Source organism: Amphiura filiformis, chromosome 1 (genome assembly GCF_039555335.1).
Source record: "Amphiura filiformis chromosome 1, Afil_fr2py, whole genome shotgun sequence".
NCBI lineage: Eukaryota > Metazoa > Echinodermata > Ophiuroidea > Amphilepidida > Amphiuridae > Amphiura > Amphiura filiformis.
This window is the reverse complement of record NC_092628.1, coordinates 79,096,456-79,122,297: the sequence shown is the minus strand read 5'-3', so window position 1 is coordinate 79,122,297 and position 25,842 is coordinate 79,096,456. Positions and strand designations below refer to the sequence as shown.

The 25,842-nt window shown below is 36.7% G+C and overlaps 1 protein-coding gene across 1 annotated transcript in view; it reads right to left on the bottom strand.

Annotated features, from left to right (window-relative positions):
• Positions 1 to 25,842, bottom strand: part of LOC140154121 (transcription factor 4-like) — a 212,969-nt gene that overhangs the window by 39,140 nt on the left and 147,987 nt on the right. The window contains 4 exon segments of the mRNA XM_072176731.1: positions 69 to 150; positions 18,300 to 18,403; positions 20,431 to 20,581; positions 23,304 to 23,464. Of these exon segments, the coding sequence (XP_072032832.1) occupies positions 69 to 150; positions 18,300 to 18,403; positions 20,431 to 20,581; positions 23,304 to 23,464 (498 nt within the window).

Genomic DNA, 25,842 nt, shown 5'->3' with positions numbered 1-25,842 from the left:
TAGTGCCCACTGATCTAGTGTAAAAGGAGTCTTCGGCAATCCATATCCAAACGGCACAATTTTCTTACCTGTCATAGGCGGTGGTGACCCCACCGGCGTTGACGGATTTGAAGGATAACTACTATTTGTATGTTCTTGTGTTGAATATATCTGCAGAGAAAACAAACAAAATAACAAATGATATTAATTTCTAAATACAAAATGATGCACTATGTAGGGCAAAGTATTACGTAAATTTAATGGCAGCCTTCATCTCAATCTGAAGGCACGGTTTGACAAACAAGAAACCCAAGTAATTCACACTTCTATCTTTTACTTAACTTCTTCTATTCCCACATTCATATCACTTAATCGTTTCAATTCATCATGCCTGTTCCAATTCAGCAAATCTGATTGTCCTATGTGCAGATCTATGTTGGGTTATTTTACTCTCATCCCGGACAAACACTGTTTACTGAAACTCAATCCTCCTCTCACTGTGAGTTAGCTTGCACGTCTCTGTCTCTGTTACTCACTCCACATACCAACAAAATTGGGTTGTTAGATACATGTTCATTTATTAGTCCAGCATCAATGAGACGGAAGGAAGGAGAGTAAACAAGAAGAAGAAGCCAACTAGAGTGTCCTACATCAATGCATCTCAACCAGATTATGCCAACAATTTATTACCAATCAAGAAATGTGCCAGAAAACAGCGAGGACCCACCAGTGACATAGCTGTGTACATGCTGTGCAATTTTTTGCCCTATATTCTGCCCTTTCATCTTTTCGCTATTTTCAAAGTCCATGTTATAAAATGGTGGTGATGTGCGCATGATTCTCCTTTGATGTGTGTGAAAAAAGTACTACCAATGGGAATTGAAAATTTATCAGAGAGACAATACAGCAGGACTGGTTCCTCTCATCTTCCCTGACAGGTATAATTGGCTCCAAGTTGGGATCTTTTACAACAATCTCTATTTACATTGTTTGAATCATAAGTGATACAAAATTCTCCCAGTGGAAGAAAAGTGCATTGAAGACTATGAACAAATTGGTGACCCTCTAGGAGTGCAATAAATGGTATTTGGGGGAAAGAACATTTCTTAAAGTTCACAGGTTCCATGCTGAATTTGAATGTACAAACTGAGCGAATGTTCATCATAAACTCTTCTTTAGTTCTTTTCTTTGGTGGAATCCCTGTTGTAAGCCTCATGCTCCGGTCAAATGTTCTGTTAAATAAGACAACTAAATCAAATCATCGCCAGGGGGTCCTAATTAGGCTCATGCTGTCCTGTTCATTAGTCTCAATAAGGGACCACAGTCAGGGATGGTTTGGGTCAATGCAAAACCCAGCGAGCCTAATACTAAACCAATGGTGACAACCCTAGCTGGCTGGCTACCACCAGTGTGAATACAAGTCATTGCTCTCTAGCTCTTTCTCCGTCTCTTTCTTGCTAACCAATGCATAACAATTGCCTGGCTATCCAACCGACCCAATCGGCCAACAGACCAAACAAGCGACAGGGATATGCGAGATTTATAGATGCAGTTGTGTATGTGATGATAACAATACGTACATTGATTGGAGACTGTACACAGGCCTGCGATGGGTGATACAGTGACACAAACAAAATTAATAAAGATAATTTGACTTCAGATGGAGAAAATGATATTATTTTTCAAAAAACAAGTTCCAATTGGACAAATAAATAGAGAAAATACAACCCTGTGTTTGATGAAACGCTAGCTCCTCTAGTTTGCAGCATCCCTTTTCTCCAATTTTGAACTTGAAGACATGCATTTCTGATACCCATGTTTTCAACAACAGAAAAAGTTTCCCTACTATCCAAATGCAGACATGTTTTTTCTGACTTTCTGCACCTAATTGGGGACGTTGATCCATTTTACATAAATTATACACAATTTGTTTAGATTTTAACATACATGATCAGTATGTATCAGCCGAGGACCAGGGTTTGAAAGAACGTAATTTCCTGGGAAGCAAGCTAAATTTCCCACAATTTACAGCATGTTTTTATACAAAAAAAGACACAATTTCCCTCCAAATACAAGAATTTCCTTCCAAACACCAACATTTCCTGGGAAAGAGTTTCCCAAATTCCCACAAATTTTGAGCCATGCCGATGGATGACTTTTATATCAACAATAGAGGACGCACTCTCAAATGCATTTTTAGGCTCTTTGCAGTCAACTGCACATATGTCAGCTAAACCGGGGCGTTCCCCGGTTGCAGTAACGTCCATGGTTGGAATGGAAAGTTTCATATGAATGTCCATGTTTGCCGGCACACTCCAACGCACACACCCCTACACATCAATTTCTATAGTGGGTGCATCATGTAGGAGGATAGAGGCACCAGTGACCAGTTGGTTAATATGGAGAAGGGGACGTTATCAATATTTTGTTAGCTTCCATCTGAGCAACATCTTACTTGACAACCATTTATTATACCCAATCAATATCTTTCCAAACTACAAATGACATCTGAAACCAATCATCATAAAATTTGTTTGATTTCTACTTCAAAAGTTGTCTCATCCTATATCAGCCATAATATCACCTCCTAATCATTTCCCTTCCCCTGCAGTTTTTCCCCCCTTCCTCGCCCTGACACGGAGTGGGCTAGTTAACACTGCGCAGGCGATGGCCTAACACGCTGACTAATCAGAATTGTAGATGGGCCCATCAAGTCAATTTCCAACTCAAAATTAAGTAGTTTCCCAATTCAATCAAAGGCTTGTCATCATTGAACTTCACAGTGTCATCAACTGTCATATTCGTTTTGGCGTTAACCTCATTTTGATGACCAGTGATGTAGGCCAAAAAATGGAACTATAAAAAGGACATGATGAATCCTATTCATTCCTTTTTCAGGACATTTTATGCCTAAAATTGTATTTACATGACAAAAACAGGAAAGGGAGAGGTGTACTTTTGATCATTTTGATTCTTCAAGTATGCTTGCTGCTTGACTTCACAGGTATAAACTGATGAAGCAGCATACAACATCAAGCATCAATAGGAAATTTGCAATTTCAAATGTTTATTTTGAGAATATGTCAATCATGTAACACATTTTGTTTAGATTGAGAATGGTGGATCATTATATCACTCAAGGTCAAGGTCTAGTCTGTGCTTTATAAGACCATGTACTAGGCCTACAAGCTTAATTATCCATAGGGAGAGAAACTACTGGGTACCAGACTCTCACAAAAACCAAAGTGGTAACATGTACTCGCTGCAAATCGCCGCAAAACGGCTCTATGTCACAGCCTCATCGCTCTGTCGCACTCCACTCCAAACCCCCCCCCCAATCGTGAGTAGTCTTTAACAAAGACTATCAAGATATAGCCTGGTTGGAGTCAGGTGAACCATGTGGCAAGTTATTGTTTGATCACTTTTCCTGGAGGGTTTCACTGGTTTTGCTTGTACCTGTTGAATTCAGAAACTTTGTCAATATGCACTATGCAGTCAGGTGTGGAGTGCCGCATGTTATTTGGTATCTATATCTCCACAAAAAGTTGCTTTATACTTCGTTGGGGTACCTGAAATTCATAGCCTTGTCAAGTTGTCATCTTTCTGATATTTATCTGTTTATTTCATTTCTTAATCAGCAGTCAGACAGCTTCAAACTTTTTTATAACATTAATGGTAGAGTTTTTCAAAATCAGTAAGAAACATTTTTTAAATAATTCAGAGTATTGGCCAATTTGTTTCTGGTTGGGAATGATAACACATAAGCCTACAGACTGACCTGTGGTTCATGCACCAATGGAAATGTCACCATCACCTATTTTCTGACATGTAACTAACTATGTATGTAGGTACCATATGTTCTGTGTCAATGAAATCAAATGTGTGCATGCCTGTCCAAACAAACAATTTAATACCAAGAACTGGCTTCAATTTTCAGCAACATAATCTTTTCAGAATTTATATGACATATATTTCACAAGTTTTCCCATTTCACTTGGCACACATTCACAGCTTTTGAGAAATTAATTCTTTGTTTATTTTTTAAAGTTTGCAAAGCCATGGTGATTCTAACACTTGGTTCAAAATCAAATGAGGAAATTGAAATCCCATAACATAATTAGTATTGAAGAAAACCACAAATTTAGGAATAAAGCGTAAGTTCAATGAAGTCCTATAAGGCCAATCAAAGTCGATTTTGAGTTTCCGTCACCCGCCCTCACTTCATTTTCTGACCCTCACTTGGAATTCATTATTGTGATTTTCCAAAAAATACCGATAAAAACTGGTTATATTTGCAAAAATATCCATTTACCGTTGTGGAAAAATCAAAATCAAAACATATATTTTGCTGTCAACCTTGCAGACTCTTTTTAATCATAGAGTCTCTGTTTTAATATACTTTTGAATCTCATTTGGCTAAACATCCATCTTCAAGTGAGTGAGTGGTAAATAACAACACATTTTACATGCCTGTTGGTCATATAATGAAAGGCAGAAAAATAATGAATAATGAAAAAGTTACCTCACTTGTTTTCAGAAATTATGTGACGGGAAACTCAAAATTGACTGTTAGTGGCCTAAACGAAAATCCTTTTATGGGGGTGGGGGGAGGGAGGGGCCAAAAAAGTCCAATGTTGTTTGTATAAAACTAGTTAAAACATCGGTCAAAGTTAATATTTTGGTTTGGAATTTTCAACATTTCAAACTTTAATATGTTAGGGGGAGGGGTCAACCTCTTAAACGAAAGCACTTTCGTTTATAGAATGTCATCCAACTTTTGGTTTAGTCCCTTATTATTAGTGAGAACTTGCACTTGTTTACAATTTCCATACATTGGAACAAACGCTCATCATTCTGTGTCCCATTCATTTGGACAGAGAGGGAGAGAGCCAAATACTGAACTCTCATGGGTTTTATGACTATTTAACCTAATTATAGTGTTATTATACAATGTCAGCACTTTCCATGTCCAGGTAGGCTTGGAATAAACAAATTGTACTTCTTTTATTTGATAAAAGTACAAGTCTTATAAAAGTTATAAAACTTTCCTTACCCTGGACAATTTCACTATATTGCAGTTTAACATGTAGTTAATATTTAGCTTAATTTAAAATTAACTTTACCAAGCACTTTCATGATCACAGGAATAGCCTAGCTAACTATATGATACATGCCATGAATGGGACATACAGTGCAACAGTGTGCAGATACAGTGCAGTAGATGTACCCCAATTATTTTCAACTAAAAGTTCTTTATACACCATGACCTTTTTTGTTGGTAGTTGGGGGGGAGGGCTAAACCTACATGATTAACCAACCCTGGTAATCTCATCCCAACATACACTATATAAAAAGTATGAAGGAGAAAAATGATTTGTCACCCTTCCCCCTACCCCAACCCCTCTTACAAAGTAAAAGAGAGGTCAGTCTCCTTTAAAAGCAAGCCAGCAACTCATGAATGAATCATAGTCTTCTTTAATTACAATATCACTTTCCACATACATAGTATCTGTACAGTCACAATTTAATACCCTGATACAGACCAGTGAGTTACTAAACCTGAACAATAAAGACCTGGGTGAACGTGGAATAAATTTTAGTAGGGCTCATGATATACAATATAATGTCATACTACTAGTACACCATGCACGATTCATTACCCCAGATTTAAAGCATGTGAGAAAGAAAATAAGCTTGTGATCCACTCATGGCCAATGTGGTAATAGCATGACTAGCATTTCTTCCCATCTCTGATAGCTATAGCTCCCCCCTTGCTTTTACAGACTACTACTATACCTACCCATGGGTATCTTGCATGGCTAAAACTTGTTGGCATAAACATGGTGGGTTGATGGTGCTGGTATGCAGAGCTTCCCACAACACCAGGAACTGAGAGGCCCGGTTCGGCCTGCACATGGTGAGCCGACCTATACATCCAATCCGTACTCGGTTGGCTGTGCACGGAAAAGGCCAGTTTGAATACTGGGTTAGAACGGGTGTACCGCAGTTAGATGGTATAAGCAGTAACACTTGCAAGATGCTACTACTGTACTGCTGTTGTTAATTCTCCTGGGCTTTTCTAAATCACAACCAAATACACAAGTTCGCTACACTATAAACTTTGACTACTCCACAACAAAATGACTCTCTTGATGATAGCCGGTCAACTGGTCAATGAGTTTTGCTGTGCTGGCATGGATGTCTGGTAAATATTCCTTGGGTGTTAGATCCACGTTCAGGAGATACTGTACACCATGATGTAGTACATGTGCTATTGGTGATCAGCTACAGCAAACTGACTTGATTGAAGCTAGCCTGACTAGAAAGTGAGAAATCCAAGCTGGAATCACTCAGGAAACTTGATTACATAATAATGTTGAGTGAGCAATTGGATGGCAGAGGTACTCCTGTTGGCAGCTGGTTTATTGTAATTAAGACATCAACCACATAGGATCAGAATTTCCTTCCTTAATGCTAAGCTTTTGGACTGACTTGACAAACTAGCTATAGCAACAGACAACAAGACTAGTTCCCTATTGGTATACAATCAAGTGAGGGTCAAGCAGTACACTACTAGTACGTACTACGCAACAACAACACCAGAAAACATAACCCATGCAACAAACACCACTTCTACCACATGGAACCCAAACATGTTGAAAACTGAGATTCACAAAAACAACTCATTCCATTCTAGGCCCCACTGGACTCCTATACCCTCTGTTTAAATTATCCAGATGATAGATCAGCTCGCTCAGCTCTTCTCTGCCTAAATTTCCACCCCTCTGTAACATTCCAGCGTTTGCACTGCTACAGGGTAGGCTCATTCCCAGTCCCAGAGGGAGTAACCCATGGGACAGGAAGGAGCATTTCCTTTTAGGAGGACCTTCATGGCCACAGAGGTGACCCTTGTGGACCATTAATTGGTCTTCCGTATTATCCTCCACAGGGGTCAATAGTCACCATACTGGTACTTGTAATATCCGATCCCTGCTGAAACAATTACAAAACCACCATTCAAACCCTTTCTTGGATTCAATCCAATACTAAATAATAAAATTAATTTCACAATTCTCGATATTCTACCACAATTCAATCCAAAAATGGTGCTTTGTTAAACAATTATCACACCAGCTAGTAGCCCCTCACCATTGCTGCTCTCCCCTATTTGCCATCATGGATGTGTCCATGAGGCGGGACATGTAAGGGTATCATCTTACAGAGGATCTGGTATTCTCATCACTTCTAGCTACAGGCACAAAGCCCTAACTTCCTGTATGCTAAATAATTACCTACACCCAGGGTCTTTGGAAACTTTAAAAAGTCTCAAAACAAGTTCACAAAACTATTGGCTTTTCCACTATTTTTGACCCAGTTGAATATAAAAATTGTCCTCTTCACTGTACACATGATACATGGTCACTCAGAAGTCAGAAGGATCACTACACCATTATTACAAGTGCATTTTACACTGAAGTGATGGCAATTGACTATGATTAAGCATAATATCCTGACTAGGGCATCAAGGGTATGGGGTGTGAAAGGAGTGGGTGCATATCTGCAAATTTGTTGCGACATCGGGGATACAGGCAGGACCAGATCAATGCATCCTTTCGGAAACTAGAACGTCCAATCTCTCAAGCTATCTTTGCCTTGTCTGACTCTGTAGCAATCCCATCCCTGAGAATCCCCCTTCACTCAGCACACATCCGGCCACACTCCATTTGGATCACATGTACACCCTGGTAATGGTACCAAGGAATCCTCAAATTATGTACCCTATCCCTACTCTTAGCCCATTCACCTCATGTTTTTTCCTTTTCTATATAAGTGGGACACTCTGCACAGACATGATAAGTCCGAAATGATCCCTAAAATTACTGACGATTTCCCCTTCGAAAATCTCATAAGCCCACAATATTATCTATCAAGAATCCTGTAGTAGTATCCTTTTGAAGATGATTCTTGTTTTGACCCCTAAACTATTATTTATTAAGTAATCTTTCTTTACATTTTTCTCATTATGTATGGCCTACATTGCAACAGTAAAGATAACTTGCATCAAAGTTAGTTATGTAATCGTGTAGGCCTAAATGAAAACAAAACAACCAAATAGGGCCTAAATAAAAGGCTTATTTCATGTCTATATAAATCCTATGCAATGCATACCTAGAGTATACCCTGTTATTTTAAACAAATATTTTCATGATATTAAACTTAAATAATTGGGAATGAAATAACATCTTGCACCATGATATTTTCCACATGGATTAAATTCTTTCATTGCATAGTTGAGAAATACACGAAATTTTCAGGTATAAAAATATTTCATGTTTTAGCAGTATACAACTCTTTAATAATGCATCTGTCAAGTGATGTCCTGGCCCCTGGGTACCCGGGACTTGTGCCAGGGCTCCAATTGACAAGTGCATAAGTATACCTTTATCAATTATACAAGCTGCGTAACATTTTAATTTTTATACATCCCTCACTTCTGTCGTTTATCGGAAAGCGATTGACGATGTTTGATCGATAAGTTGCTAGCATGCCGTACTTAACACTCATAGCAATTATGAAAACGCTACCAGCGTTTGATTCAATGCTATCAGTGTTTGATTACTAGCGATTTTTGAATCACACGCTGCCATTGTTAGTATGACATGCCCTTTAAACATCATATCAATAATGTGCAAAATCATCGCAATGACTAAATATTCAATATATGAGTGATGGATTGTAGACCTTCCCATGATCCCATCACTTTTCATTCTCAATATAATTTTTAACTATGCATAGCCTACCATTTTAGGACAATTTTACTCAAAATGTAGATAACCATGAATGAATAATCAGTATAAAATGTTAACACTAATAACCTCATCATTAGTCAAAGTTCACCTGTACTTGGTACACTAATTGACCATGACTTTTGCTACCTAAACTACACCAAGTCAATCCCAAGTTCACAGAATTGTATGTCTGTAGACAGGTCAATGAACTGTGTCCTTGGGATGAGTGCAACAACTTTACAATAAATTGCCCATACTCTCTTTCTACTGCACCCTAATAAGTTGCACAGAAATGATGACTATTGAGAACACTATATTTTGGTCAAGAATAATACATTTTTTAGCAAATTGAGATTTCAAGTTGTAGGTTTAGTTCCCAATTTCAACAGAAATAAAGAGGATCCCTGGTGATATAAAGAGAGAAATTACCAGCTAGTCTTGGGAACCATTTTTAAAATATGAAAAATGGTGGCCTTTTTCAACAGGAATAATAAGCAAACTATGATCAAATTTTTTCAGTTTCGCCGTCGAGCAATGATTAAAGGAAGAAATAGGAAAAGCGATCCTGCCAGGGAATTGAACCCAGGACCTTTGGGAATTGAACCCAGAACCCAGGACCTCTGGTTTACACACCCAGGACCTCTCATAAACCAGAGGTCCTAGGTTCAATTCCCGGGTGGGATCACTTCGTTGACAACGACCAAAAGAAGAGTCAATGCTGTGTACATAGGCCATTATAAAGCATCCTGGGTAAAGCATGTTTTATTGATGGTTCACTTTTTCTCTAGCCCACAAGTAACATTTTAGTTGAAGTCTTCAGACGCCTCAGCGATGATCATCATGACTAATCCTCTAGAAGAACCACACCTCAAGTCAAGTCAATTGCCCGCTGCTATACCACAACAAGAATATACATGAAGTCAGCAAACTGATTGGCTTGCTCTTCAACTAGCTCTGCTTTCCGGGATGTTTTATATCACCGAATCGTACTCCCAAATCTAATGTGACAGTGGCTTCCTCAATCACTTCACAAACTTTGCACAAAATACAAGATTTCAAACTTTTTCTTGTACCCTTGATTTTGGGCTATTGCAGTTGAAATCCATACACCCCCTATGGAAGACCTGACCTTAATCTCCTACACAAGGCGTGACGATTTCAAATGTAGCCCTACGATCAGATTACCCCATTTGAAATTCTCACTCCCTGCATGGAAAATTAAGGCTGTGTCTTCCATAGTGGGTGTATGGATTTCGACTTAAATAGCCCATTCTGTCTGCGTAATTTCTTTCAATTTTGGTTAAAGTTAAATAAACAATCTACACCTTGAAAAGGAGGAAAAACAATAAGCAAAAGGAAGTGTGTGGTATTCCAAAAATAGAAAGATGTCATTGGGAAATTAACAAATCACTAAAATAACAATTTTACCACATGGTTTTCTAGGATTTCAAATCAACCCGACCTGAAATGTGACCGTACACCACGAATGAGCCGTAAATGTCCTCAATGGTATTCTGAGTTACAGTGTAAAATGGGCATGAAGGTCGATTCATAGGTACCTCAATTTGGTGCTACGTGTACCTCATTTAATGAGATACACGTAGCACCAAATTGAAATACTATGAATATGACCTTCATGCCCATTTTACACTGTAACTCAGAATACAATTGAGGACATTTACGGCTCATTCGTAAATGTACGGTCACAAATGTCAACGAGACAAATTGAGCCACACCCCACTAACTTAATATGCAAACATTCATTGTAATTATCACAATACTTCTGTTTTGTGCAAGTTTACAGGTCTAAAACTGAAATGCGATATCATGTATTGTTTTTCTACCTAACAAACGAATCTTGCGTGCTAGTTGATAATTGATATCAAATTCGACAGTCTTGCTGCAATACAATTACAGGTCTAGATTACTGATGTTCAGTTAAAGAGATGAGCTTGTAATGTACACACAAGAATGGTCCGATACAATCTTCTCTGAACGACTTCAAAAACTAAGCAATTTCTTGCAGAGCATAAATAGTAGACAATTTCAGCAGAAAAATCTGAAACTGCTTAATACATGCTGCGGGAAATCAGTGCATGTTCTTGCAGCAGAAATCCCTGCCAGAGTATCCACCAAAACTGTGCTCAGTTGTCATCTTGCCTAACAACTTACGTGAGGAAATTGCCGGAAACTCAAATGTACAGGATTGATTGGATTAAACTTTTCATGACTGTCAAGACATTAAAAACTGTCATCTACATTCAACAAAGCACTCTCTGTCATTGCATAATTGTGAGCATGATTCACAAGTAAAAGACAAAATAGGAGTTAAGACTACATGATACAAAACAGACACATATTATACCTTCAACAAACATGATGTAAATATGCGAAATGAATTCTTTACTATTTCTCAAAGCAACAGTTTGCCCACCTGCATGCTTTCATTCTGTAAGACTAAAACATTCATGTAAACATCTTTCCCCTTCCTTCAGATGATCTCTACTGTCCCTACTTCAATACAATACTCCCCACCATATCTAAAAGAGACTGATCTGTGTGGATTTATCGGAAATAGGAATGGGATGGGAGGTGGTTTTTGAAGGTTTTATGGAACCAAAATTCATGCCCATTTTAAACTGAATGAATAAGTTGTGTAAAAAAAGACATTTACTTTTTTTTTCTAGCCTTGCTTCTTTGGCATTTTACTAAATTGGTCCATTCCCGTGATCCATTTTCTTGCTAAATAATTTGTGAACTTCAGCCACCATGCAGTCCAGAAATAAAGCAGATGAAAGCATGTAATTTATTGAATTACAATGCTATTGGAAAGGTATACCCCAGTCAAAAATTCCATCAATAACATGAAGGAATGAACTGCAATGAATTTCAATAAACATCAGTATAGCAGATACTAATTTTGTGTTTCGAGGAAGAGTATTAGTATGTTACCCATACCGCCCTCAAGTTATCGGATATAAAGAGAAAGATTACTTGCGCATGCAATATTCAACCAATAGGGGCGTGTCACAGCACTTGTAAGATTAGAGCAGCTCTTCCACTTATGTTTCTCCTGAGACCATGCACATATCAGTTTTCAGTATAAAATTGCCAAGACACAGATGATCCCCATGTTTTATTGTGCCTACGAGTCAATTCCCCAAAGATTTAAGAATCAAGACCATCCTCCTGTATATCCATTCCTACTTCCCCCGGACTGGGCTGGCTGCTGCGCTGCATCCTTTCCTTCTTGTCTGCTTTACAAAATTTTTCCACATTTCTCCTATCATTTCAAATTGGGGAGGGGGGAGAGAGAAAGATCTGTCCCTGCTGTGACTCAGCTTGTTCCGCACTCTCACCCAGAGTATCAGTGTCACGATAACTAACCGATAACATGAACAATAACTTTGCATTTCCAATCGGATCAGAACACAACGACAATTGAGGTAAATCCTTGTGATCAGTACTGCGAAGAGGTTACTGATCTCGGAATGCCTAGTCATGATAAGTAACATGGGTTAAGGGATAATTTAATCAATTGGTTTGATACACCTGACGTGACTCTATCCAGGCCCTCTCAATCAACGCTCATTTGGATGAAACACAAAATGAAGAAGTGCAAACTTGTTAAAGATTGTGTTGTTTTTATCTATTGAACTTTTAAAAAAGCATCATGAATGACAAGGAAACAAGATTTGATGAAATAATTTCTGGACAAGTCAAGGAACTTGTTCAATATGACTAAATAAATGTGATGCCAGTAAATGAGGATATTAAAAAGATATGTCATTTTTGACACACCTTTATTTTGTAACAAAGCAGGGGAGTTTTTTTTTGTTATAATTTCACATTTCTATCTCTTCACTATCATGCTTCAAATAATTTTTGGTAACTCAACAAGTCATATTATTTATTACTATCAACAATCTTATCCTAAAACATTGATATCAACCAATCTTATCAATAACAGCAAAGCCCCCAATTATAGATCCAAAAAATAGGAAGTACTTTGTAACTGATATTACCCTAGATCGTATCCCAAGATCAAAGTGAAACCATTACCAGAACCCAAGCCAAAATATTTGCAACATTAATCCTGTATTAACAATGGGTTATCAAGCACCACGAGGGATCTATAATAATCAGTCCGATTTCCTCGTTTAATCAACCCGAGCTATTTTAAAATTGAACTGCTAATTATAAAGACAAGATATGATTTCTAACGAGATTCCTCAGTTGCGGAAACGAGAGATGAGGAATGCACTACTGGGTAATTTTCTATCAAAATACTTGTCATTAGTGGGAGTTCTTGGATGGTAACCAACTGCTGGACTTCAATTAAGTTACAAAAGTGTTCATTGAGTTCAATTGACCCTATAGGTGACTACAGGAAATGGGAATCATATTTACACTTTTCTATTTGACTTGGTTCAAAGAGCTTCTTTATATTGGCAATTCCAAATTCAAAACAGGGGTGGAAAATGGGGGGATGATGTGGTTTGAGCTAGTCAAAAGTAAATAGAAAGTTTATATTCAAAGACTGAAACTATTTTTTGTTTTAAACATAGAGCCGAAACCATGTTTAGTGTATTGATTTAAAAAAGAACAAAACATAGCTGTGCTGCAAACATTCGATATGATTCTTCAGGGTGTAACTTATGCACACAAAGAAGAACTTCATTATTCCCAAAAATCACCCAAAATGACTGAAAGTTGAGCAAAGATAGTGATGACTGTAACTCAAATTTGTGCAGAGCCTTCAGGGTGATTCCAAACAAGTGAACATATACTTAAATTAGAAGCATGTTTATCTCTGGTGTGGTCACTTGCATAAACATTTATCTGGGCTAGTGAATATTACATACACAAATTGAAGATACTCACATGCAAATAGCAGGAACCTGTGACTTGGGATACAGGCACCTTCAAGGGATGAATGTACGAGAATGCTAATTTGAAAGGACACCTAATCCTGAAAGATTATTTATATTGCTTGGTGGTGTGTAAAGTTTAAATTTCAGTCTATTCAGTTGAAACAAACAAGTTTTATTGTCTCAAAACAAGGAACTTCCAAAATACTTTTAGGTCTTCACATATATTTATATGGCTAGCATAATACTGTACTGAGCTGTTACAAGATCTTTGTAAATCAGTTGTAATATTTTGGCTTCTTCCATTCTTGAGTATGTGCATATTATTCATAGTATTCTATGCATTGTGCAGACAGTCAAGTCCTCAGCATATAATTCAATAACTGACATGAAACTTTGTCCCTATCTTTGCTTGCCGCCTACGCATAAAACAACAACCCAGGGTATATGTACTTTCTAGCATACATCTTCGACAAGGTTAATTAAGTCTTAATTGCTTAATACAATGTTCAACCTACAGAAGTCACTGAAGTCAAAGACATGATCAATGCCTACAAGAAACTCAACTTCCCTGTCAACAGTCAGACTAGTACATAAACTATACATAGACTGAAACCAAACTTAGTTTTCAATGTGTGTTATTTACAATTTATAACCTAATATTGCAGTTTAGGTCCTTGCCCTTGTAAACTTGTCTCCACCCAAATGCACACAACACAGAAATCAGTTTATGAATATGAACAAAACTTTTGAAGGTGGCTTGAGTGAAATGAACAAAAGAAGATCACCGACAACTGAAACTCTTTTGAAGAATTGCTAAATCCCTACATATGAGAAACCTATTTTGTTTTTATTTAGTGGCGATTTAGTTGAGGTTTGGGGTAATGGTTTACAGCATTTTCTACTTAATTCTTATTGCATTCAGCAAAATGTCAAGCAAAATCACCGAACTATAAACTTCAAATCATAATCAGTATGACAGACATGTTGCAAAGTTTCATGGTTGTATGCACTGATATAACAGTTATGACTGCAGAGTGAAAACACATGAACATTTTATTTCATCAAGAGTCATCTTCATAACCTAGATACATTTTTTCCCTTCACCTCATTCCCATCCAGGCTAATAAAACCAGTTTCAGGACACTGCCTTCCAATCTATCAATGTTTCCAATTCAGTTTATTCAACTCATTCATTTCAGTGTTCCTACAGCTCTAATTGTTATGGTTCAAGGGAGGTGCGCACACAGTTAAGTTGGTCGGTCTAATAATGAGTCCTCCTCGCTGGTTTTAATCAGGACCGAGATATTAATTAGAACCATGTGCACGACTAACTTGACTAGGTATTATGTTGCCATTTAGTCCAATCGTTCACCCTATGTAACTTCCTGTAAGGACCAATGAATGACTAACAAATAATGACTGGCTGGACAAACTACTTGCTTATTGCAGAGAAAATTAAGTACCACAAGCTTCAGACAATGGTCATAGTCATAGTATGACCAGTTCAGTGACTTGCTGATATTTCTGAGTAGCCATTTCTACATCAATAAGCAAATTTGGTAATTCAGAACAGAGTGCATTGTGGGAAAAATCTGGTGGGATATCGCAGCCGGGCTCATACAGTATTTCAATGGTGACGCACCTTCTTTTATTACTTTTTACCAATTTTTTGGTTTGATTGCCACCAATAGAACTTTCATAAAAACAAAGATCGTTTGAACCTATCATGGAAGGGCCAGTGTTGTAATAAAAAATAAAATCACAGGAATTTGAGACCAGTTATTGTATATGGAGGGTTGCGTGATTATATCCCGCTTTGTGTCCGAGATTTTTACCCACAATGCATTGTCAGCTTCTCAAAAGTTTTGTTTTGCAACAGAATACCATAAGTAAGTTTCTCATACCAGTTTCTAAACAAAAATTGGGACTAACTTTAATCCGGCACTAATGTGGGTTAAAATATTTTAATTCTCCTCTGTTACAATGCCACAGACCACTGAATAAAGGGCTTCCTTTGTTACATAATTTCTGAAGTATTAAATTTATTTCTCATCTAAAGGCTTTTTGAAATAGACTTTAATAAGGAATCTACCTGGTTGGAATAAGAACTAGTTTGATTCAGAATCGGAGGTTAGTCTTCTTCCTTCTTTCCCTCCTCCTTCTTTCCAACAAATATCAATATGTGGTCCTGATTGGCTATTGTTTTGAATGAAAAAATCATGAAGGATAGGCATCTCACTTCCTGAACAAGTAGAGTGACCCAGTGCTACGTTATGCAATAATCATAAATAATGATCATGTACCTTGGTAAAAGAAAGCACAAGGTAGTTCACAAGAAGCCTCTTCATATGGGAGGAGGGGGGTGTCAGGGCTATTTGAAAATAAATACTTCACAATCAACAAGTGAACCAGAAAGATATCCACCCCCATTCCCTAATTACCCCATAAGTATGTCTTAACTACATCCATCAAAATAGTATCAAACAGGTCAAATAATAAATTATCCCAGAAATGATAAGCATACTACCTCAGATATTCATGTGTACATTCAATAGGCCTCCATAATCAAATCAATAGTTTTTAGAACTCCAATGTTTGCAATCATTACAAGGACATTTCCCCTTTTTAGTGGCTTCCTGTTTCAGTTTCACAATCAACCCAAATGTCCTATTATAACATGCAATAGGCCTATAATGTTCTGTAAATGGGTCATTTTCACAAAACCAACATATCAGAAATATCAGAAATACTAAACACACAATCATTATAACCCTCTTTAACTACCCAATGCTGCTAGCTGAAATTTATATAAATACATAGAAAACAATACAAAAACAATTTTATCTGATGATCGCCGTTGGGACGTGAAACAAGTAATAAAATCATGCTGTAATAACATTATTATGTGGTTTGTGTATTTTAGAAACATTGTATTTTAATATACAAGTTATAACCACCACAAATTGCTGAAAACCATGTCAAAATTGAAAACAAAGGAACTTCCATGCTTGTTTTAGGTCAAAAATTTGATTTCACTTTTTACTTGATCATATTCCAAATGTGAAATAGCACACAAAGAAAATGAGGGCAGTCATTCACTCCAACAGAACATCTCAACAGTATCACAGTACCACAATAGAGGGCAGCAGACAACATTTAACCAATATTGTTAGCATTTCTCACACTGTCAACAGAGGGCAGTTGTCAACTTGCATGTAAAATCTGAAATGCCTCTGCTGTGATTTTTCCAAAATATTTTTTTTTTCTCAAGTTTTATGTAATATGCCAGACTATAATAAATGAATACATACAATGGATTGTTTTGTTCCTTTGTTGTCCACTTACTGGTAACAGTTGCATATTGTTAACTTAGGATTACTGAAGGATGATTTATTACTTGTTTATCTTGCATATGAACAAAACTAGAACAATACCTTCAGAGCCATTTATTTAGTAGTGTATTATATTACACATGGTCATAAAATGACCGACAAAAAGCAGTAAAATGCAACCAACCGTAACATTCATAAAGGGATAGATTTATGCCTAAATAATGGGCTATGCACATCATAATGAGTATGACACACATACATTGTATTTCACCTCATGCTTAAATACAATTTATCCTGATAGAGTACATTAGCATTGACGTTATGATATATTGATCAAATAATGATAATGACACGGTAACAATGCTGCACGCGCATACATTCATATTAATGACATAATTGTGAAACACAATGAGTAGATTAAGTTGATGTGACAGAAATATATATGACCCGATCTAAAATCACATTATGGTATGTGTTGCAATCATCATAAGTTTCATCTCAAATTTGATGTTTAAGGCCCATATTTTTTGTTCAAAAAGTTATTTTTAAGTTATATTAAAAAGTTATATTTAATAGTATTTCAAACTGAGAGGACAAAAGTTTCTTATACCTCCATTTCAAAATTGTGTAAATTCTGTTAACAACAGCCAAAAATTTGTTTCGGATGTCTTTCAGCCAGGGAAGATATCTGACACTTCCTACAATGCATTTCTTCCATTTCAATTTCCTGTACAGATCTGCTATTAGTGCAACATGGGTAGATAGTGACAAAATGTTCATCAATGAACAGGGCACATCCAGATCTTGCAAAATATGTATATTTCTTGACTATCTTCCCATGTTTAGCCAGTCTAGCCAGTCTATTCTCAAAATGAAAATACAGGGAACCTGTGCAAATGTAATGGGAGTGTAACTTGAGGTGATGTATCATGTTGCAAAGGATTCTGGGAAGGGTGCAGGATCTTCTCTGCTAAGCCACTAAGGATGAGGTGATCAGTGTTTACTCTCTCTGGAAATTGGGTGCGCCAAATGAAACATTTTCTTCCCAAATTGACCCAATTTTGGCTCAGTAATTCCACAAATTGACTAATTGTAATACATCATTGCAAATTTGTGCGCGCCAAAAATAATTTTCACTGGGCCAAAATTGAGACATACGGCCTCTGAGTAAACCCTGGAGGTGATGTATAAGGTTGCAAAGGATTCTGGGAGGGGTATGATATCTTCTCTGCTAAGCCAATAAGCTACTCAAGTGCCAACCATGATCCAGACAGATATGATGCCGGGATTGAAAGAAAATTCTTAAACAGGAAAATAAGACTTACTGATGCTAGTGCTTTCCCTAATGCATCTCCCGTTTGCTGTGAATGTGAACTTCCACTGCCCCCTCCTGAGCCTGAGCTTCCCCCTGTAGTACTGCTTCTTCCCCCTGTAAAGGTCAAACAAATAACATACCAAATGGTTAATAAGTGTTTGTATGTATAAACAATTACTTTAATCCTAAATCATCACACAGTGGTAACTAACTCATTTCTTTGGCTGTGGTAGGTATGTGGGAAGGATGGTGGTTTCAATTTCAATGTATGTACATGATGTTGATATGCATTGTCTCTCTCACCAGGAAGAATTGGTTTTAAAGTATCAAATGCATTTACACTACCATCCAAAATGTTACGATAATGTCTGAAATCCAATTGATCTGTATCAAAAAATGAATGCCTTTAGTCACACCGACCACTTTGGTTATTAGCATTTTACTCAAAATGGGCTATTCCAGTTGAAATCCCCACTACCCCTGCGGGAGATTTTGGAAATATCTTCCACAGGGGGGAGTATGTTTTTCAAATGTAATTGGTCAGGGTTAATCATTTTGAAACCCATACTCCCCCTGTATTATGATCTTCCACAGGTGGAATGAGTATTTCAAATGGAAGTTACCCAATTGTCTATTCTTTTCAAAACTCATACTCCCTCTGTGGACGATTTGAGCTAAATCTTCCACAGGGGGATTGTGGATTTCAAATGGAATGGCCCAATTCACAGTAATACTGTGAGAAGTAACAGGTGCATCGTAGATATTCCAATTAATTAAATAAGTGCATAGCACAGATTAATAGGCCATGACGTTGTTGAGACGAATTGGAATATAGATTTTTTTTAAACTGATTTTGTACATATCTGTGCAGTTATCAATAATCACAGCAATATTTTGTTCTCCTTTATTCCTAACACTGTGTATCACAATATAATACAATTGAATGCTGAAGGCAAGTATCCTTTGGTGTTTTCTTTTTGTCTAGAATTTAAGTATAGATACAATCAGCAAAATATGATCGCGCCTGAAATCAGCAAAATATGACCACGTCTGAAATTCATTTTTCTTGGGATTGTTTGTTATTTCTTTTGACCACTCAAAAATTCTGAATGGACAGACAAGTGTCATGCTTATCCAAATATAAATGTTTAAGTGACCTTAGGTTGTAAAATAAAGTCATGCTAATGCAGTTTACGGAACCTGTCTTACTGATTATATCCCCTATGTCATCTTTCTATCAATCATAGCATAGTCATACTTGATAATTAGTTGGAGAATTAGTCAGGTGCATATAAGACATGCCAACCAACAGGGAACGCCCAATGTTTTTATTTCTTATTTTCTTTAACCTTATATTTCAAATGTCTTTATGAAGCTTGGGCGAACTGACATATAATAAATTGTTAAAGAAAAAATTTGGACTCGACAGGGATCGAAGCCTAGGCCTCGTGATTACCAGTCTACGAGTTATACCACTGGACTACTTGGTTGGTACACCGGTAATCTCTCAATGTGTCTTTGCGGCCAACTATATAGGTGAGATTACCGGTGTAACAACTATGAACTCAAGTAAAAAGTCCAGTGGTATAACTCTCGACCAGTAATTGTGAGGCCCGGGGTTCAATCCCCGCTGAGTCCTGATTTTTTTCTCTCCCAATTTATCATATGTCAGTTTGCCTGAGCTTCATTAAGTCATTTACATTGACTTGTGTATGGACTAGACCAACCGGTATTGGCTGTTCACCAATACCTGGTGCCAATAGAAATAACATCAGTAGCAGAATTTTACTGCTCAGTTACCTATCCTCCTAGCACTATAGTTTAATCAGTACCAAATTGTTCACTTTATTTCTCCTCACGCAAAAGTAAACTGGGCGTTATCCCGCAACTTTTGGTCATGGCTGCACATTGCACCTATACATACGCACCACAATTATGTTGTGCCTATGCAGTTAAAGTATAAATTTGTACTGTTATGAGGTCCACCTGTTTGGTACGGATTAAACTATACATGTGGTAGATGTCATGAACATAATGCAAGAACACTGCAAGTAGTAACAAATACACAAGCACTTGAAATGTTCTAGCTTTCTATCAGCACATCAAAAATATGCTCTTCTAAGATTGTAAGTTTTCCTTACCAATAATACTATCTGTTCCATTCATAGGTGACGATGATGTACATGTTGTGTGTGGATTTGTGGTTGCCGCTGCGCCCGTCGTACCTGGCCGGAAAGTTGACATGGGCGGAAGACTGGCTGGGGACATTGGATGGCCATGGCTATAGCCCTCCTGTGTGGATAAATGATCACAAAGATTTATTAATAAAGAAATTATACTGAAACAATCAGATACACACAATGGTTAAAAGTCACTTCACTAGTTTAGTCATCCAATTCTCTCACCAATTCACTAAATGTACTGTGGAATTACCAAACTCTCTGTATGGTATAGTGTCACAATTAACAAACAACTGCTTCCAATTTTCTTTTCTTTATAAAAGAGAATTGTATGTCGTAACCCTGCTTATTGTCATGTAAGTGGTAAAGCAACTACCGTAAAAACTCGATAGTTATCATATGTGCTTACTATCAAGCGCTTTTGAAATTGTACCAAAGTCCAGCGCTCTACCAACTGAGCTAATGGGGTTGAGACACACATTTGCAGGTTTACTTGTTCGTATAGAACTATGTGTATCGATGATTTTCTCAAAACGCTTTACACTTTTGTGGATGTGGTTCTTCATGTTTGCATGTTTTAAAAGCGCTCGATAGTAAGCACACATGCTAACTATCAAGTTTTTACGGTATAACAGCAAAAGAAACCAAAATGCAGTCGGCATGTACTGATAAAGATGATAATTCTATAATTTTCATCACACCCTGTCATCTTTACCCCCCTTCACACGCAGGCAGACTGACAGTATACAGAGTACACCCTACAAGCCACAATCCAATTAAACCTCTCATCAGACAAGGGTTCAGCATTTGTCTAGACATCTGTATTGGCTACTGTCATTCATTGTCAACATGCCAATTACCACACTGGGTGGGATGACTCTTTGTTTTCTATCTGTGATGCATCGTGGAGTCACGGAATCCAGATTTGGATCTTGAAGATTTTGCTCAATTGTCTTCTGGTCGATATTGTGTTCTCATCGGTACAAAAATGTCAATATACATCAACTTGGCCGAGGACGAGATTGGGATCTTGCAGATTGGGTGACTTGTCTTTCAATTGATGGCTTGTATCTTATCAGTGCAAAATGAGTGATACATTTGATCTGGCATTATAGTGAGGAAAATGAAATGTCACTTCCTCCAATTTTAAAAACTGTCCGCTTGAAAGTTAAGCATAGTTTTTGGTAACTGTTGGCAAGAAAGTGACTTTTGATTTAAAGCAAAATAAAGATCACATCATCCTCATCACATGACATTTTTAGTAATAAATTACAGCCATATTCAAAATTTTCATACAAATTCAATTCCCTTCATATTGCTAAAGTATTCCCCTCAGAGATCAGAGCACAATTTGTACATTTGTTTGATTATTCAAAGTGAATTCACTCTATATATTGGTATCAACAGCACGTCACCCATGGGTCATTTGACACTGACAAGTACCCCGGGACAAAAACACAAATCTTCCTTTAATTCTTATTCATTTGCATAAATCATGGTGTACCTTCTCATCTAATGCAATCGGACCTCAACATAAATAGACTATTGACCTGTGTCGACAAATATTTAGGCCGCCATTTAAATATCTCTGTTCAAAATCAATTTTTGGCAAGCCACAGAAATGGTACTCTTTTCCACTTGATTATAGATTATGAGAATTTAAGGCGTATTGGTTATCCATAGCGAGTGCCTGCAGTGTGAAATGCGAGCTAGAAAGTCAACTGCAAAACAGTCTTTACTAAGTCTAGTTTCCCATCTTCTTTTCACCTCTATTTTAATTATGATGTATGGGAATGGAATTCAGTGCTTGTCTTGACTAGAATAGCTAATGAAAAAAATAAAGAAAATTTATATTTATTGCATTTTTATCAAGTTCTTATTTGAGGTATAAAAAAAGTTCAAAAATATCAGCATTTCACATTGAAAGTTAAAAACTAAATGTAAAGAAACTACTAAACTTCAACAAATGCGATGTGATACTGAGTATGGTGTTACTTTTCTTTTTTGCAGTCACCACATTAATGCTTACCCTCATGTATATATGATGATTTCACTCCCCCTATGTTTATGCTGATTTCATTAACCCCCCCCCCTCCCATATATGCTGATTTAATTCACAATAGGACACGTTTTTGTACTTGATGGTATCACAAATATTGTTAGCCTTTGTCACTTTATTCCATATCCGCCTCTCCCAAATAAAAAATGTTTTATCTGCCTTGTAATTGACTTATACTGTATTTGAAGAGCTTTGTTGCAAAACCCCTTACACCCACATTTTGAGAACACATCAAAAAATCATCAAAAAAATCACTGAAGGAGGTTTTCAAAGCAGTTTTTGGTGGGATACTCATCTTACCCAAGCATCCCTCCAAAAACTGCTTTTGTTGCAAACCCCCATATATCAGTACTTTTTTAGATGATTACATGATGTTTTTTCTCAAAATTGCTCAAGTGGATATAAGGAATTTTGCAACAATCTCTTCATTTTTACATTAGACCTGATATTACATCAAAATGACCTGCAGTATGATGTCAAAGTGGCACTGCTTCATCATGATTTGTAGATCAAATGTGTGGCTAGGTTTATTCAGGACAGGAGTGGTGTACCAGATTCCAAAGTTGCACCAAATGTGCATCCTCACTTCAAAATCCAATTACAACCATGCATACTATAGAAAGTTGCAAGTTTCACTGTATGGATGAGGGTAAAATGTCATGATCAAGCCAGCAGTGTTGATGACATGATATGACATCATACACACACCAACCCAGACAGACAGACACACAGACAGACAGACAGAGTACATACTAATCAAAACCCTGTTATTTACCATAGGTTCGTGAGGCTGATAGTTGGCCGATGATTGTGATTGCGATGAATAGGAATTGCTGGAGTTGGCTAGCATGGTTGAGGTATGAGCACTGCTGGGTGGGGGCGGTATTCCATTACTCCATGGATCACCAGAGCTGCTATGTGTACTGCCGCCTGTATCTGAAACAACATAGAAATATAACAAGAGTTTAAATGTTTGTTGTATTAATATAGGGAGAAAAACAGAATTTATGGTTTATACACCAGATCTTCAGTTTCCTCTTCTAAAGTTCTATCAATTGAGGTTTTAATTCAGATAATAAAACATGAGCAAATGCTGTTAAATGTATAGGGCTTTAGTTACATTTCTGATCACAGACCTGAAACAAGGTCTTTATAAAGAAAGAGGAAAAAAGCTGATAAATTCTCAACAACAAAAAACCACAGAAAAACAGCGTAAAATTAGGGTAAATGGCTCAAATTGGGCTGAAAATAAAAGAAAACACGTAAATTTCAGGAAAAAAAGAGGAATTCAACTGAAAAGAGGAAAAGTTTCAGGTCTGTTCATTTATAACGTAACAGAATATTACGTTAAAAATTTATTCTGATACTTATTGATAAATAAATATGGTTGCAAATATTAACCTGACTGTAACAATGTTTTTCTCATTGTCAGACACTGAATCTAACAAGTTTTTGAGATCTATGTAACTTTTCTGTGATTTAATAGAAAGCACAAAAACATTTTGCTTCAAGCCACAAAATTAGGGTTCAGTCAGTATTGGTGATGCAATTAAGGTTGCACGATCAAAGTAAGTGGGTGTAATAGCCACATAATTGCAATGTTAAACCCCGTAAAAAGTATATTTTACCACAATGCCATATGTTCTACTGAATTTACTCTCACGTAAATACCAACATGATTTTCCATATTTAAAAAAAATGCACATGACTCATTGAAGGCACTGTCAGCGATTCCATAAATAAAAAAAAATCTTTAAAAAAAAGGTCAGATTTTTGCATTTTTGGAAAGAGAATGGGTGTACTAACATCCCCTACAAGTGGTAAGACCAAAAATAACCTAATACGGGTAAAATGTAATATTTTGGTAAATGTTTGGGGAATTTGTGTGTACAAACACCTGTAGCTGCATGCATTTTTAATGGAGCTTCATATTTATCAAAAATGCCGTTTTCTCTGTTTTTGCCAAATTTTTCATACGAAAAAAACAAACAAACACCAAATGACAAGTTTATTGACATAACTGTTACTTTTCTATACCAATTTCAATTTTTTGTTTACACTTTCACTAGGATCCACTGATAGGGAGAGCCTTTAATGCATAATTATGCATAATTATGCAAACTAGTAACCTAAAGTCTTGTCAACAATGCTGGTAGGACAATGTCTGTTACACACTGAATAATTAATATACATGACAACAAGTCTGTAAGATACCAATATGAAATAATGTGTGATCCTATTGAAGAATTCACACACAAGCTTGATCTGTTTGTTACATACACCATTGAAGTTAACCAAATTATCTTCCAATTTAATTTTTGTAACATCTTTTAAGAAATTGTAAATAATAACTGGTATTGATATACTGTGTCTTGTCTCAAGCTGGGAGTGCCGTCAGTGCGTTTACATCGCCAGCATACTGACAAACCGCACTTCTGTGCACTGCTTGGTTAGGTTAGCATATACGATTCGAAAATGCCACTATGACATCCAACGTGGCATTACTCTCAACTTGAGATGAGACACACTATAGTGGACTGAGTCTCTATCTTAATAGTTTGCATTTCTAATTTGGTATGAGATGTAAGTTTTCTGTATAAATGCAAAAGATTGTTTGATATAACAAGGGCTACGCAAAGAAAATCGCAATAGGAGTGCAACTATAGCACTTTCAATATGCTCATCATTTAATTTTCATGTACTTGTCAAATATTTCACCAAAAATAAAAATATTCATTTTTAATTTTCAATCCCGCAACTTTTGTTAGATAAAATTATAAATTCAGTATTCTAAATATAGGAAATTAAAATGGCTGTCATAGCAACCACAGAAGTACATGCTGGTAACCAGCAGATTTCGCTTTAAAAAGGCAACAAAAATGGATCAGCGATTTTATGACAACAACTTGTAGCTTTTGTAGCGCATAAATAATTTGACTGTAAAAACTTGTCTGCATTTCATTGATATATTTGTTTGATGTAATGTCAAATTTGTGTGATGTATTTCATTGATATATGTGATGCCATCAAGCAAAATCAGTCAGAACTCGGAAATATTGATTTTGAGATATAGCCAAACAAAGGCAATATTTCTTTTTGTTTCCTATTATTTTGGAAACTCTTTAATTGCTCATATCTTTGGAACTGTTTGTTCAATTTCAATGGGGTTTTCTGCAAAATGCAGCTTTGCAAATGCTTGTTACTATCCTCTAAGAAACTGAAAATTTATTATTTCCGAGTTTCGACTGATTTTGCTTGATCGCGTCACATATGCTTGATGTATTGTCAAATTTGTGTGATGTATGTGTTTGTGT